The following is a 14,926-nucleotide window of genomic DNA, read 5'->3' as shown; positions in this document are numbered from 1 at the left end:
TACTTCTATGTGACAAAATGAATTCTGTTTCCCATCTTTGATTTCATGTTCCAGGAACAGTCTTCCTTAATAAAGATTTATCTGGCATTAACACTTTCCTCATTTTTACTTGTTCTAATCACTACTCCCCACACAAATGCACACATACACATGCTTTTTTATTTCCTGAGGTCATTTTTTTTTGCCTATAGGGGCCGGGGGAGCTGTAATTTTTTCTGATGATGCTTTGTTATGAAGTTGGAAGTGCAAAGAAAAGGTTCTGTGGTTTTTTGGCAAAGATGGTGGGCTCCCCTTGTCAGCATTTCTATAGTTCTTACCGTTATGTTTCCTAAAACCTAGGGAACTACAATTTATTTCCTAAGTGCCTGGGCCAAGTTAGGAAGCAGGTGTGAATATTCCTTTCTTAGCTCCTCCTCCTTACCCCCATGGTGCAGAGTTACTGTTCCTAAAGTTGCCCCTGTGGGCCTGAGACGTGACTTGCTTGTCTTGGAATCCCCCGGGTTTACCAGCTGGCCCTTCCTCTTCCAGGTTCCTCACAAGTATGGAAGGTATCAATGCTTTGCTGCCCCCAGCAGATTGAACATCGACAGGCTGGAATGTGCTGAGCATTGTCATCGGGGAAGGATTCGTCCTATCTTTGATGAGTCTAGGAGCTATGTCTTTTTGTCTTTATGTGGAGCTATCTTACCGAGAGCAGCCATGTGGGTCTCTGCTCACTGCACAGGCCTTTCTAGGTAAAGTACTAAAACCCTGGCTGCATCCATAAGCTGGAGTGTTCTGCCATAAATGGCTCATTTGGATGCCCCCAGACAAAGCCAGTTCTGTATGTTTCAGTGGATGGTGGCCTGCTCTAGGCTTCCCAAGCCTTCTGTGACGTGCACAATGCCAACTTCTTTTTTTTTTTAAAGCAGTTACATGGTTAAAAAAAATCAAGCCCATCCTTTATGTATAAGGGGCATAATGGTAAATAGACCCACTGTTGGTCAGGTTGTTGCTTTTCTTGTTCCTTTTTGGTTAAATACTCAATAAACACATTATTATCGTTATAATTTGAACATCTCCTGTGCCCAGAGCATCATAGTCCTTGTTTTACATATGTTTTTCATTGTATTGCTTTTGTTCCAAACAACCAGATATTGCATATGATAATTCATATGAAAATGCCCACTATTTAGCACATAATTGCTATTCAGCAGATGTTAGTTTTCTTCCTCTCTAGGTATCAGTTTGCTCAACGGTAAAATGGGAGAACTAGTTGAGCTCTTTCAGAGGTCAGCAAACTGACCTGCGAGCTGACCACCTGGTTTTGTTCTTTAAAATAACAGCTTTAGGGGCACCTGGGTGGCACAGTCGGTTAAGCTAAGTTAAGTCTGATCTTAGCTCAGGTCTTGATCTCAGGGTCATGAGTTCAAGCCCCACGCTGGGCTCCATGCTGGGTGTGGAGCCTACCTAAAAAAAGGTAAAATAACAGCTTTAGTGATATAATTCACATTCCATGACATTTATCCTTTCAAGTGTACAATTCAGTGGCTTTTAACATTCACAGAGTTGTGCGCAGCCATCTTCACAGTCTTGTGCCAGAACATTTTCATTGAATCCTGCACTCGTTCATTGGCAGTCCTGTGACAGGGAATTTTTAATTTTGTGAATTATGGCAGGGACAGGGCCTGATCCTTCCATGCGCAGGAAGGACTCGTCTACACTCTTGTACATGGTGGGAGCCCCCATTCTCCTCTTTTCAGTTGAGAGAACCAGTTACCCCCGGAGTCACCCCGTCCAATGCAGAGGAGTGCACGACAGTGTGGGTGGATGGAGCCTGCTTTATGCTTGAACACTGTATCCATTAAGCTCTGTGGTGACCCGCCTGCCCAGCCACTGCTCTGTCCTGCTCTTCGATGCTGAATGGCCACAGAGCATCCTCTCCCAGACTGGCTGGCATCATTTGCTTTGCAAGCTAGGCACACAACTCAGGCCTGCAGAGGTGATTGTAGGAAGCACAGTTCTGTAATGTGGAGGTGGGAAGGAGGATGAGCTAAAAAGGACCATCCAGACCAGCTTCATAGCTCCAGCCCAGGCACTTAGAAAGAGAACAGCACAGAGGGTGATTGAAACCCCCTACCACTGAACCTCCCTTTCCCCACAGGCAGCAGGAAAGCTGGAGAATCAGGCCTCCATCCCTCCCTCCTTCCCAAGTACACCCCCCTGCAGAAGATCAGCTGCAGACACTGCCCAGAGCTTGCACCTTTCATTTCCACGACAGACAAACATGGGGACAGACTTACCCAGGGCCGTGGGGAGCTCAGACGCCTAGCTGGGAGCACCCAGACCCCGTACACTTGCCCAGGATCACATAACTTGCAAGTAGAGAGTCAGGATCCAGACCCAAGTAGCCTGGCTCCAGCGGTCTTGGTCTTAACCACTACTCTCTACTGCCTCTCTAAAGGGCATTGCCATCTTTTAAAGTGATGTTGCCAAACTCCAGCACACCTAGGAGGGTGACTCACCTGAGTAAGATGAGGAAATTATATCACATGAGGAATACTCAAAGGAGCCAGATATGTTTGACTTACAGGTGAGACAAACCAACAGGTGGGGGTGGGGGTGGAGGGAGAGATGACCAAAGGGATCCAGAGAACCATCTTCAAACCTTTGTGGATGACAATAGCTTTTTACTGAGTAGTCCCAGGGAGCTGACCCGGGATCACTGAGTAAACTCTATAGTGACTCAGATTCTGACTCAGAATAGGGAGAACTTTTTACCAGTAGAACAATCCACAAATGGAATGTCTGACTCAGAGACCTTACCTTCCCATCCTGGGAACTGAACTGGCATCGAGCAGGGGTGCTGCTGGGGAGGGGAGGGAGCGCAACTGCCCTGGGAAGGAGGTTCACTTGATGGCCTCTGGGAGGTGACCTCCACACTTTTTTTGGATTTTACGAGACAGTAGCTAACGTTCAGTCGGGTGGGGAGGCACAAGCTGGCATGTAGCAAACACTTAGGAACCTTCCAGGCTGAGCCATTAATACACATGCACTTAGGGCTATTGCCACTCTCCTGTGGTTGCACACAACGTGCCAGGAGATGACCCTGCGGATCAATCAGCTAAGCTCTTCTGCAAAATTAAGGGGTAGGATTTTTTTTTTCCCACCAAAGTAGGGAAAGGTGATAAATAAGAACACAGGAGGGAGTTATGCAGACAGAAAAGTTTCATTAAAAGTGAAGTCAGATGGGGAAACAAGAAAGAGCACCCACTCCTGCAGGCCACCCCTGTCCCTCCTTTGGCCCACTGCTGGCCAGATTTGCACAGTTCTGCTCTGAATACAGCTCCTACACATGAATGGCTTTATTACTGGGTACTTTTTTTTTTTAAACAAAAAAGCATATTTGATTCAACTATACTAAAATAAAAAAATTTTAAAAAGAAAGAAAAGCATATTTGAACTGCCCCCCCGCCACATGAAAATAAAAGTGAGTGAACAAGAGGTGCTGTATTTGCTACTTACAAAACCTGGGCCATTCCAGGCACCAGACAGAAGGAATGGATTTAAGGAAAGTCCTCTGGGTCCCTGAGGTTCTAACACTCAGGTTTTTAAAGCATCCCTTATGTGTGTGTTGAGGGGAAGATGTTTACACTTTTTGAAAAAAATACAAAAAATGTTCATCAGATACTTGGAAGAGCGGTCTTACCTGATAATTTGGTACCAGTTTGTAGATTTCCACCTTACTCCTAAGCAGCAGATGTTCAATTTAGAGCAGGGTTGTAGAATCGCAGAACTTTTGGGTAAAAGGAGACCTCAGAGGTATCTAGTTCATCTGCCCCTTCCTGTCCCTACCCTGTCTCAATCCAGGGCTCAGGACCCAGTCATCTACCTTCTGCCCTATTGCCACCAGGGATGGGAAGCTTATCACCACCAACATACGTAATGCATTTTGGGACAATTTATTAGGAAAGTCCTTCTCTACATTGACTGGAGAGCTATAATTGGCAACAGATGACCCCCGTCCTAGCTTTAGGACTTACTGAATCCACAGAAATCTCATGTTCCACAGCAAAGTCTAAAGACAGACATCATTATGTCCTTATGAAATTCTCTCTTTTAGCCAACAAATACTCCTTTTTGCCCTGGCAAAAATCCTTACTTCTATCAGTCATTCCCATATCATAGGGATTTATGTCTCTTTTTCCTCTGATTTCAGTTTGCCAAGGCCCCTCTTACAGAGTGTCCTTCCCAAAACTGGGATGTAGTCATAAACAGCCTAGGGAAGAATGCCTCTGTCTCTCTTTCTAAACACACCACTTCCAACAAATATCATGCCGGCAGCTCTGTTACACCCTCAACACATAAAAACATAGTCAACCAAGACTCCCATATTTAGGAGGATTTGAAATTGTAAGATTATCTTCCTTCCCTGCAAATCCTCCATTAAACTCTAGAGGATGAGGTAAATATTCTGAAAGGAAAGCCCCTCATTCCCCGACACATAGGCTTCCCTAACCTGGCACAAGGCAAGAGACGGTGTCTACAGCCAACAAAAAATAGTGGCACTTTGAAGCTCTGACCTCCATCTTGCCTGCAAAGGGCAGGGGAAAAGGACAAATCAGTTTGTGCTGAGTGCATCCTCTATACCCCACACCACTGGAGATGCTTTATATATCTTGTCTCATTTTGTCTTCTCAACAGCCTTCAATGTGGGCTCCATTAGCTCGGTATCCTAGACAGGTTCAGAGAGGTTAAGTGACTTTGCCAAAGTCACACAGCTTGTGGCAAAGATTGGTATTTAAACCCCTTCACTTTGACTCCAAAGCCATGTTTTTCCTTCTGCATCTTGTTGCTTCTGAGCCAAACCTGACTAAAGATGAGGGGACGCTTGTGGGATAAGCTTTTCCAAACTGAGGAGAAAACAGCTCATGCTAGCCAGACCAAAAGAATTACACCATCCCTTCCCTCTTCCCCCTTTCTTCTCACTGCAATCGAACTCTCTTCCATGTGTGAAATCACCCAGAAGATTTAATGCTGCAATCACTAGACCCACGAATTAGAAGACCATGTGTCATCAAAACAACTGGAACGTTAAAAACTTGCGAGTGAAGTATGGTCATAAGGCTCCTTGTTTCCAAATTCCCACCTAGAAAAGTACTTGTTTCTCAAGGGTTTCACGATAAATGCCAGAAAGGGCGAGGTGGGGGAAGTTTCCCTTAAAGCAGTAGCTCCTGAACTGTGGTTCCTGTACCCTCAGCAGCACGTGGGAACTCGTTAGAAATGCAAATTCTCCAACTGATCCCAGACCCAAGGAATCCAGAAACTGTGTGGGTGGGGCCCAGCCATGGTGTCCCAAGGCCTCCAGGTGCATCTAATGCACACCCGGGAAAGCATGTTCTCTGGCAGCTTCTGAAGGAGAGAGCTATTCTAGGGGAACAAGCAGTCATCTCAGACGGCCTGGGGCCTCATCATTCTTTCAGCTAGGGCCTGTGACACCCATGGAGAAACACAGTTTCTCCGAGCTCCTGTAGGGAATGCGGACAAAAGGAAAGTGGGGCCGCTGGAAATACCACCCCGAAACACAGTTATCAGTTGGACCAATAGCAAGATGCTGAACTTTCAGTGTGCATTAACTTAAGCCAGAGTACCTGCTAACTGATCTGGGGCAATTGGCAGATAAGAAAGAAAGAAAGAAGAAAGAAAGGAAGGAAGGAAGGAAGGAAGAAAGAGAAAGAAAAAGAAAGAAGAAAGAGAAAGAAAGAAGGAAGGAAGAAAAAGAAAGATTCTAAAGAAAGAAAAAAGTCTTTTACTCCCGCTGCCAGAAGAGAGTCAGACAAATATCCACATGCCTCCTGCTTCATAGTTTCCCTGTTTCCCACCGGGAAGTGTGCGTGTACATGATAGTAATTGTCTCATGACAGGTTTGGGGGTTGCTACTAAGAATGCTGGATCAAGCCTGTCCCTTTGCGGATGACTCACATTTTCTATTTTACAAAAGAGGAACAAAGAAAAGAGTGGGGAGGGAGATGAAGCCATGGGGTGAGAAGGTGCTGTGCCTTGGAGGGGATCCCAGTTGTCAGTGAAGGTCCGAGGCAACTCAAGATGGATTTCGAAACAGAGACAGAGCTTGAGAAAGCGTTACAAAAAGGTGGTGGGGGTTTGCCGGAGGGAAATTATTTCAGGAAGATTGAGCTAAAATGAGAACCTGATCTGGGGCTCTGAGAAGGTTGGACCGGGAAAAGCAAGGAAATGCAGCAAGGCCTTGCACCTCGTTACACTGCTTTCTTCTAAAAGCATGTTTCAGAGAACACTAGTACCGCAAAATGTTCCCCAACAAAATTAAGGGAGGGACCCCCAGTTAAATAAGTTCAGGAGTTGCTGCAAACAGAATCTTACTCTTCGAGCTAAATCATGATCTGACTGAAGACTCTGAGAAGTTGTGTGGTCAAGAAATATTTTGATTTTATTTAACCCAGTGTTTCCAAAGTTATTTGGCTAGAGAACCCCTTCATCCTCAATAATTCCTAGTCACACTTCCTAGAACACCAGCCGTATTCAAAACCACATTAGCGTGGCAGGAGTTAGAAGCAGGCAAGACTGGCCGAGGGTATCTGGGGGCCCTTGACAGCAAAGAGAGCAACAGTCCAACAACAGAGAAGCTACTCTAGGACGCGAGGTCCCACCCCTGTCAGAGAAGCCCCCCAAGAACAGCCAGAGGAAAGCAGGCCAGCCAGGGGCCACGGTGGAGGCCCCCCTACCGTCACCCGAACCACGCCAGAAACAGCCTCTCACTCTAGCTGGCAAAAGACTCTTCCAGCTGCCTCCTTGATTCGAATATTTATCCCATCTCCCATCTCCCCCGCCCCTAACCATCTCCCCCAGAAGAGTTCCACATGCCAGAGAATTACAAGGCACAAAGAGACCCTGTCAGTTCCCTCAGAAGCCAGCACCAGGAGCCATGCCTTTCTCCTTCTCCCTTCTAGGTCTGGGGGACTTCCAGCTGTGATCATGTGATCGGAGAGAGCTTTTCTAGGGAAACTGATCATGTCACGTCTCTGTCTCTAGACCTCTTTCCTCCTTTGTAAAATGTTTGGGTTAGGCTGGTGATCATTATGGGGTTTTTTTGTTGTTGTTGTTTTTTCCCAGCTCCATCAATTCTGAAATTTTATGGTAGTTTGGAGCCAGGGATACAAATTCTTTTTTTTTTAAGATTTCTTATTTTATTTATTTATTTGAGAGAGAGAGAGAGAACAAGCAGGGGGCGGGGCAGAGGGAGAGGGAGAAGCAGACTCCCCACTGAACAAGGAGCCCGATGCAGGGCTGGATCCCAGGACCCTGGGATCATGACCTGAGCCGAAGGCAGCTGCTTCACTGACTGAGCCACCCAGGCACCCCAGGGATCCAAATTCTTATGCTGTTAGGAACCAGCTGTGACGTTTGAACACATAACCTCTGCTTCACGTGCCTCTCCTGTAAAGGACTTGCACACAGCGTGACTCGGAAGGCCCAGTGAGATCATTGGTGGTGAGTGAAAAGCCGCTGTGAAGTAGAAGAGGTGTTTTTTCCATGGGGGGCATGGAAGCAGTGGGGGACAGTTGTCTATATGCATAGTCTGGGAGTCTCCTTTGTTTTTCTCACTGCTGTGCTTGCCTTCAGTCCCCAATCTGCTTTATCCTGGGAGCTGGTGTTTGCTCTGCTTCTCTGTACTCATCAGTTACTTCACTGCATTTGTTGAGAGTGCTAGCCTCCCACGTTCTTCCAGATGTCCAGGAGTTGGGCTAATGTTGAACAGGCTTAAAATAATTTCACATTTGTCTTAATTTGGACAGAGGTTGACCTGAAATATACCACTGGGCTGTTTATGCAAAGGGCTTCTTGCCAAAAATATTTAAGTATATGAGTCAGAGATGAAATTTGCTCACCTAAAAACATACTGTTTTTAAGTACCTTTAGTGATTTTCTGCCTCCCTGATCTATCCTCTGATGCAAGTAGGATGTTAAAGTCCCCTACTATTATTACCATCAATTTCTCTCTTTATGTCCATTAATATTTGCTTTATGTATTTAGGTTCTCCAATGTTGGGTGCACAGATATTTGCAATTGTTATATCCTCTTGTTGGGTTGATCCCTTTATCGTTATGTAATGCCTTTCTTTGTCTCTTGTTATATTCTTTGTTTTTTTTTTTTAAAGATTTTATTTATTTGAGAGAGAGAGAATGAGAGATGAGAGCACGAGAGGGGGGAGGGTCAGAGGGAGAAGCAGACTCCCTGCCGAGCAGGGAGCCCGATGCAGGGCTCGATCCCGGGACTCCAGGATCATGACCTGAGCCGAAGGCAGACGCTTAACCGACTGAGCCACCCAGGCGCCCTATATTCTTTGTTTTAAAGTCTATTTCATCTGGTATTAGTGTTGCTACCCTGGCTTCTTTTTTCACTTCCAATTGTATGGTAAATATTTTTCCATCCCCTCACTTTCAGTCTATTTGTATCTTTAAGTCTGAGATAAGTCTCTTTTAGGCAGCATTTAGATGGGTTTTGTTTTTTTAATCCATTCTGCCACCCTCTGTCTTTTGATTGGAGCATTTAGGCCATTTACATTTAAAATAATTATTGATAGGTATGGATTTATCGACATTTTGTTAGTTGTTTTCTGATTGTTTTGTTCTCTGTTCCTTTCTCCCTTTGTTCTCTTTCTTTGTGATTGATGAGTTTCTGTAGTGTTATGTTGGGCTTTTTTCCTTTCTTTTTGTGTATCAATTATAGGTTTTGGATTTATGGTTACTGAGAGGTTCACATACAACATTCTTGGTGTATAAAAGCCTATATTAAGTATGCCAGTCCTAGTCAACAGTACAGTTAAGCCGTGAGTAATTTCACTGAGGTTGATGTACACTTTTTGTCTCTGAAGGAAAACCCATCAGTTGACATTTCAGCTTTCCCAGGATGCTCCAGAGAGGAATGGGAGCAAATTCCATGGTTTGTATCTATACCTGTGGGCCTGGAACAACCCTGAACTTTGAGAGCCACATGGTGAGATGCTAGAAATGGCTAATTACCTTTTCAATTCCTTGTGGCCCACAATTTTCCCATAAATTAAATATGAAAGTTGATTAATTTTAGGCTGGGATGGGGGGAGGTAGACCAAAGGGGATTACTTATTAATTTAAAACCTTAAATAAGTTTTCAAGGGAGGAAACCAAACTAGGTAGAATTTACATGTTGATTGTGTGTATATAAACCATCAATTCTATAGAATTTATAGCCTGACTGCTTTTCTGCAAGAAGCCTTACTTCTCTCCTCTGAGAGTAATTAAACTGTTTCTGTATGAAAACAAAATTTCCCTTCTCCCACTAAGGTTTTCAAACTTTTTGCTGAATTTACCCCTTCTGCTGGGACTGTTCAGAATAGAATGTTCTTTGGTTTCCATCGGAGAATCTGGCTGTGCCCTTTTTGAGTGTACAGATAGTTTGCTCAAAAATAACACGATGATAATAAAAATAAATACCTAAGCTTAACCAGGCACTTACCATGCGAGCTCAGTGCTTTATTTACATTATCTAATTTAATCCTCTCAATAACAGAGTGAGGTAAGTGTAATTGTCTCCAGTTATTTTTAAAAAATATTTTATTTATTTGTTTTTAAAGAGATACAGAGAGCACGAGTGGGGGGAGGGGCAGAGGGAGAGGGAAAGAGAGAATCTCAAGCAGACTCCGCACTGAGTGCAGAACCCGCCATGGGGCTCAATCTCATAACACTGAGATCATGACCTGAGCTGAAACCAAGAGTGGCATGCTTAACCGTGGAGGCAGCCAGGCACCCCATAATTATCTCCAGTTTTTAAGTAGACAGGGACAGTCTGAGGCTTGGTTTGATTAAGGACCTTTCCAAGGCTGCAGAGGGTTGGAAAGATAAGTGGTTAACTTAACTTCAGTGGTGGAGCTAGTCAGTTAAGTGGGCTGCATTCTGACTCCATGACGCTTGCTTTCTGTCTCCATGTAACTTCTTTTTCTTCTAGAGGACATCTTGAAAACTCCCCAAGACAACTTACAAACAACCTCTTGATTGAGAATCATGAGTGAACAACATGGGGCTCCTTTGGCAAAGGGAAGTGACCTTGCGGGTCACCTCCTGAGTTCCTCCCAGCCTGAGGATTTTGTAATCTGGAGTCTATTCCTTGGAGCCTGGTCCAAGGAAAATGCTGAGAGCCCTGGGTAAAAGGGGCTGTGTTTGGGCCTGTGGGCCTGGCTGGGGGCTGGGAGGCAGCGTCCACATGCCTGTAGGGATACAATGGGCACACTCAGTGAGCTTGTGGCCCTGGGGACCTGCTTAGCCCAGAGGTCAGATTATATCCCCTGAAACAAAGCGTTGGGTTTAGCCTCCTACTCATGCATTTAGTTCACTCCTCAGTAGCTTTGGCTGGAACTCTGCACGCCTGGGAGGAGAGGGCTTTTGTCCAGCCATTCTCTGCAGCCTGAGTGACCGTAGCACCCAGCCCCAGCAGGCAGCACTGGTCCAGAGGCACTGCTTCCAGTGTTGGACTTGGCAGGGGGTGGGGGGGTGGGGGATGGGGGGAGGCGGGTAGAGTCTTCATGGAGAGGGAAGCTGGCCTTGGCCATGGGAGCCAAGGGGCCTGGGAGTGAGTCAATGTGGCAGCCCAGCTCCGGGGACTGGTTTCCCCACAGGTGATTATTGGCCAGGGAGGAGAAAGCAGCCAGCCAGGCCCCATTAAAATGCTGCCGCTGGTGAGAAATCATCTAGGAACTGTCCCCTGCAGGGCTGACAGAATCTGAAGGGGAAAACTCCCAAGTTTCCAGTGGCGTTTCCCACCCAAGCCTCTGAAGGTTACTAGGGGAGCTCTGGCCCGGGAGGGGGCCGGCTTGCCAGGTGTCTCTGACACAGCTGAGAGCGATCATCGCTGGGGCCACCTTGTACCCAGCCATCTCCCGTGCCAGGCACTGGACTCACACTGTTTTCCTTGCCAGGGCCCTCCAGGTTTGGCGTTGTTCTCCCCATTTTATAGTTGGGGCTCAAAGAGCTAAGTAACATGCCTAATTTGTAACTGGCTCGATCCAGATTCAAACCCAGGTCTGTCTGGGTTTCTTCCATTCCATTTTTAGGCTTTCTCAGAAGGTAGCACTGACTCAACCCAAGATACTGTTCGTGGGTGAGCATCTGAGGCAGCAGCGATAGGCACTGTGTTTATAGATGTCTCCATGAGGTGAAGTGGGACTGGAATAGGGTACTGGAGTAAAGGCATTGAATGTAGTTTCTTTACACGGGACAGTGGAGGTAAACACCTCATTTATACCCAGTCGTCATACTGGTAGAAACAAGATGCCCTCCAGTTTGTTCTTATCCTGACTTCTGTGGGTAGGTCTGTAGTAAAACAACTAGTCTTGGGGAAAACTACAGCTTTTGGTACCCACACAAAAGCAGAAGCCATTCTGGAGCTTTTCTGCCTTTCTTATCATTTCTGAATTTCACCCAGGCCATCAGATCTCTCTTGCCTATATACCCCTATGTACTTCACCAGTCAATTTGTATGCTGTTACTGTCCATCCTTGATTCCAATATGTCCTTGATCCCAAGAGGCAATTTTTTTCCCCCGCCTGTTGATATCTTTGCAGCTGGCACCCCTCCTGTCCGTGAGGCCCATGTTTAATGTGGCGGGACTGTTTAAATTGATGCTACATTTTTAGAATTGATGGGGACCAAGAATTGAGGAAATATGATAATTAAGCACTTACTCAACTCATCAAAGGCCTGCAGTAAATGCCAGGCATTCTGCTGGATGCTTAGAAGATAGAAAATAACCAGGATGCAGTCCCTTGCCTTAGGAAGGTCACAGTCTTGATGGGGAGATAAGGGCTGAATTTAGAGAGCCAGGGTGTATGGAGGGGAGGCTGGGACTGCTTTGCAGAGAAAGTGTGTCATGAAATGGGTGGAAATACAAAGGGATTAGGAGAGGGTTGGGGATGATTTGGGGAATGGTATCCCGGACCACTGAAGAGTAGGAACAGACAAATATTCAGAATCGTGAAATCCTAGGGTATGTTTGCGGGCTTCAAAGGGTTCACTGTGGTTCCACTGGAGGGTGTATGTGGAGACGTGGGTGTAAAATGAGGGTTCAGGGATAGGCAGGGGGCAGATCGCCGTGACCTTGAGCCCACATTAATGAGCTTAACCGCCATCCTGAATCCAATGGCAAGTCATGGAGTGGTTTTCAGCACTGGTTTGTGTTTAGGAACTCCATGTTGGGAAATGGACGGGAAGGAGGGTGGTGGGATGGGGTGCAGTGAGAGGAAGTGGACAGAGTGATGGCTGTTGGAAGAGAGAGGAGAGTCACCCCAAACGAAACGAGAGCCTCATTTGTATTTACCATTCCCAGATAGGGTGGACCGAATTATGGAGGCTTGAGGATGATCACACAGAGGAGCAGCGGGGCATCTAGAACTAGAAGCTGTAGGGTCAAGGGACTTCATTCTTACCTTCACCCTGCCATCTAGTGGGCAACCGCTAGCTCGTGCCCTGGTCTCAGGAGAGCCACCTGATCAATAGGCAGGCCGATTATATGGCCAGATGCTGGGGGGAAGCTAGAAGAGGAGGAAGAGCCCACTACTTGTCGCTGCTTGTTAGGGAAGGGTCATTACAGCCTGCCATGGTGACATCCCAACGTGTACTTGCCAACTTAGTTCACCACGCAGAATTTTTTACAGTTGTTGGGAGAGTATGCCAGCGTTTGGGAGGGGGGAGAATGAAGAGGATATCACTTACTATCTTATATCTAGGTAGGATATAAGATATTCAGCATTCCACGTCATAAGAAGGACGTAGCTAGGTTGCTGTGGTTGTGCCTGGGAGTCACACAGAAGATGTATAATCCATGTTGTCAACTGACTGACCCACCTGCAGGAGACAGTGGGGACTGGTGCTGGGTGAGAGGTGGAAGGAGCTCCTCCACCACGGTGGCAATGCTCTGGAAGGGGTGGGAGCTGACTGTTGATATGGTGACCCACGACTTACGGTTCTTTTCCCCTCCCCCGCTTCCCTGAACAGGTGCAGTGCCATACTTACACAGGGTACTGCTGGTGTGTCACCCCAGATGGGAAGCCCATCAGTGGCTCTTCTGTGCAGAATAAAACTCCTGTATGTTCAGGTACCGTAGGGAGGGGCGGGAAGAAAGAAAAGAGTTGGAGAGGGACCCCCTAGCTGGTCTCTTGCATCTCGTGGGGGAACCTTGGAAAAATGGTTGAAAGATGGGGGGTGGTTAGGAGCCCTCTTCCAGGTCAGAGAGGGCTGACACACTGCTCTGTAAGTAGCTGGTCCACGCTGACACACTTGCTCTGTAGGTAGCTGGGCCATTGGGCCAATATATGCCTGTGTGTATATATTTCTTTATTTTGAGTTTAGGTTTCTGGTTCAATGCTGTCTTCCCAAGCCCCAGCTGTAATCCCTAGAGAATGGCATATACGTTTTTAGCCAGGGTGCTCTGGTTGCCAGTGGCCTTGGGAGCACATCATTGAGATGGATCTTAAAACCAATCTTAAAACCGAATGGGTTTTAAGGCTGAATGATCAACTAGTGATGTCTGTCACGGCTACACGAGGAGAGAGTGGTGGCCCGCATGCCATATATCTGCTCCTCCTCCCCCGAACAATGGAATGTAGACGAATGGAAAACGTTCATCACAGTGGCCCTCAAATCTGGCTGTTAGCAGCAGAGCCTGGGGAATTAAAAAGAGCCCAGGTGTCGAGGCTCCACCTTCTTTAGTCTGATCCAGTAGGTATGGAGGGGGACCTGGAGGCCACCTGTTTGCAAAGCTTCTCAGGTGGTTTTGATGACTAGATGAGGGAGGGAATCATTGCTTCATAGTGACCCACTACACCAGTCCATAGAGAAATTAAATCCTTGCCAACTCTATGAGCACAGAGAATTTTTGCTCTTAGGTCAACCTCATGGGATCATGGATTTGGATTTACACAAACCCCACACTTTCTACTTCCATTCAGATGGTAGGGGACTTGGGAGTCACTGCCTTAATTCACTGTGTGGCTCAGCCCTCATTCAAAAAAGCCCGTCCAGCCACCAGCTGCTTCATATTTCTTCGTATCTGTGTGTATGAGGTTTTATTTATTTACTTATCTTGAATATTTAAGTCCAAGCAAAGTATAAAGCATTATTCTAAAGCCTATGAGAAATTCCAAGGGCTAGCAGTCCTGCTATCCTAACATTTCTTTTTCACAAGATTTATTCATTTTTCTACTGGCCGTGCTATATAGAGGGAATGGTAAGAAAGGGCAATAAGTATCTACATTAGGAAACCAAGATTTGCAGGCCAAAATGGAAAGTTTACTTTATTTGTGGTTTACATGGAAACTGGAAACCTTAATTGGGGTTGGTGTGGGGAGGGGCAGGAATGAGCCCTCCTTGCAAATGACCTGGAAAGTTTCATTTAAAGCAAACAAATGCACTAGAAACAAGCCATGCAGGGTAATATAATTGAATACTCACAAAACTAATATATGGAGAAGGAGTATGCTATGGAATGAGAAAATAGGGATTCTTTTTTTTTTTTTCTCTTGGTGGCGGGACCTCCACAGATGTCCTTACGTGTGTGTGCTGGCTCTGCCCTGCATGTGTGGGCTTCATGGAGAAGACAGGTGCCATGGGGTCGGGACCACAGGATAGGTGCCCATGGCATCCTAGCATGGGCAGGGCAAAGCATTTGGCCAAACACACACACTACCCCCTCCTTGAGGAACAGGCTGAGTCTAGAAAATTGTTTCCATGCCTCAGACTATTTTGGCCCATTCAGTACAATTGGGCCAACAATTTTCTACTTAATGCAGATGGAAAATCACCGATTTCCTGCCCTAACCAGCAAGGGATGTCAGTCATCGTATTTGCAGTAAGAGGGGCTTCTTTTCAGTTGACCCTACTG

General features: G+C 46.2%; 1 protein-coding gene across 3 annotated transcripts in view; it reads left to right on the top strand.

The window, feature by feature from the left end:
- Positions 1 to 14,926, top strand: part of SMOC1 (SPARC related modular calcium binding 1) — a 152,650-nt gene that overhangs the window by 84,243 nt on the left and 53,481 nt on the right. For all 3 annotated transcript variants that reach the window (XM_027570983.2, XM_027570981.2, XM_027570982.2), the window contains exon 4: positions 13,042 to 13,141. In XM_027570983.2, coding sequence (XP_027426784.1) covers positions 13,042 to 13,141 — 100 coding nt within the window. The remainder of the gene's footprint in view (positions 1 to 13,041; positions 13,142 to 14,926) is intronic.

The sequence above is a fragment of the Zalophus californianus genome, chromosome 6 (assembly GCF_009762305.2).
Source record: "Zalophus californianus isolate mZalCal1 chromosome 6, mZalCal1.pri.v2, whole genome shotgun sequence".
Taxonomy (NCBI): Eukaryota; Metazoa; Chordata; class Mammalia; order Carnivora; family Otariidae; genus Zalophus; species Zalophus californianus.
This window is presented reverse-complemented; position numbering and strand designations above follow the sequence as displayed.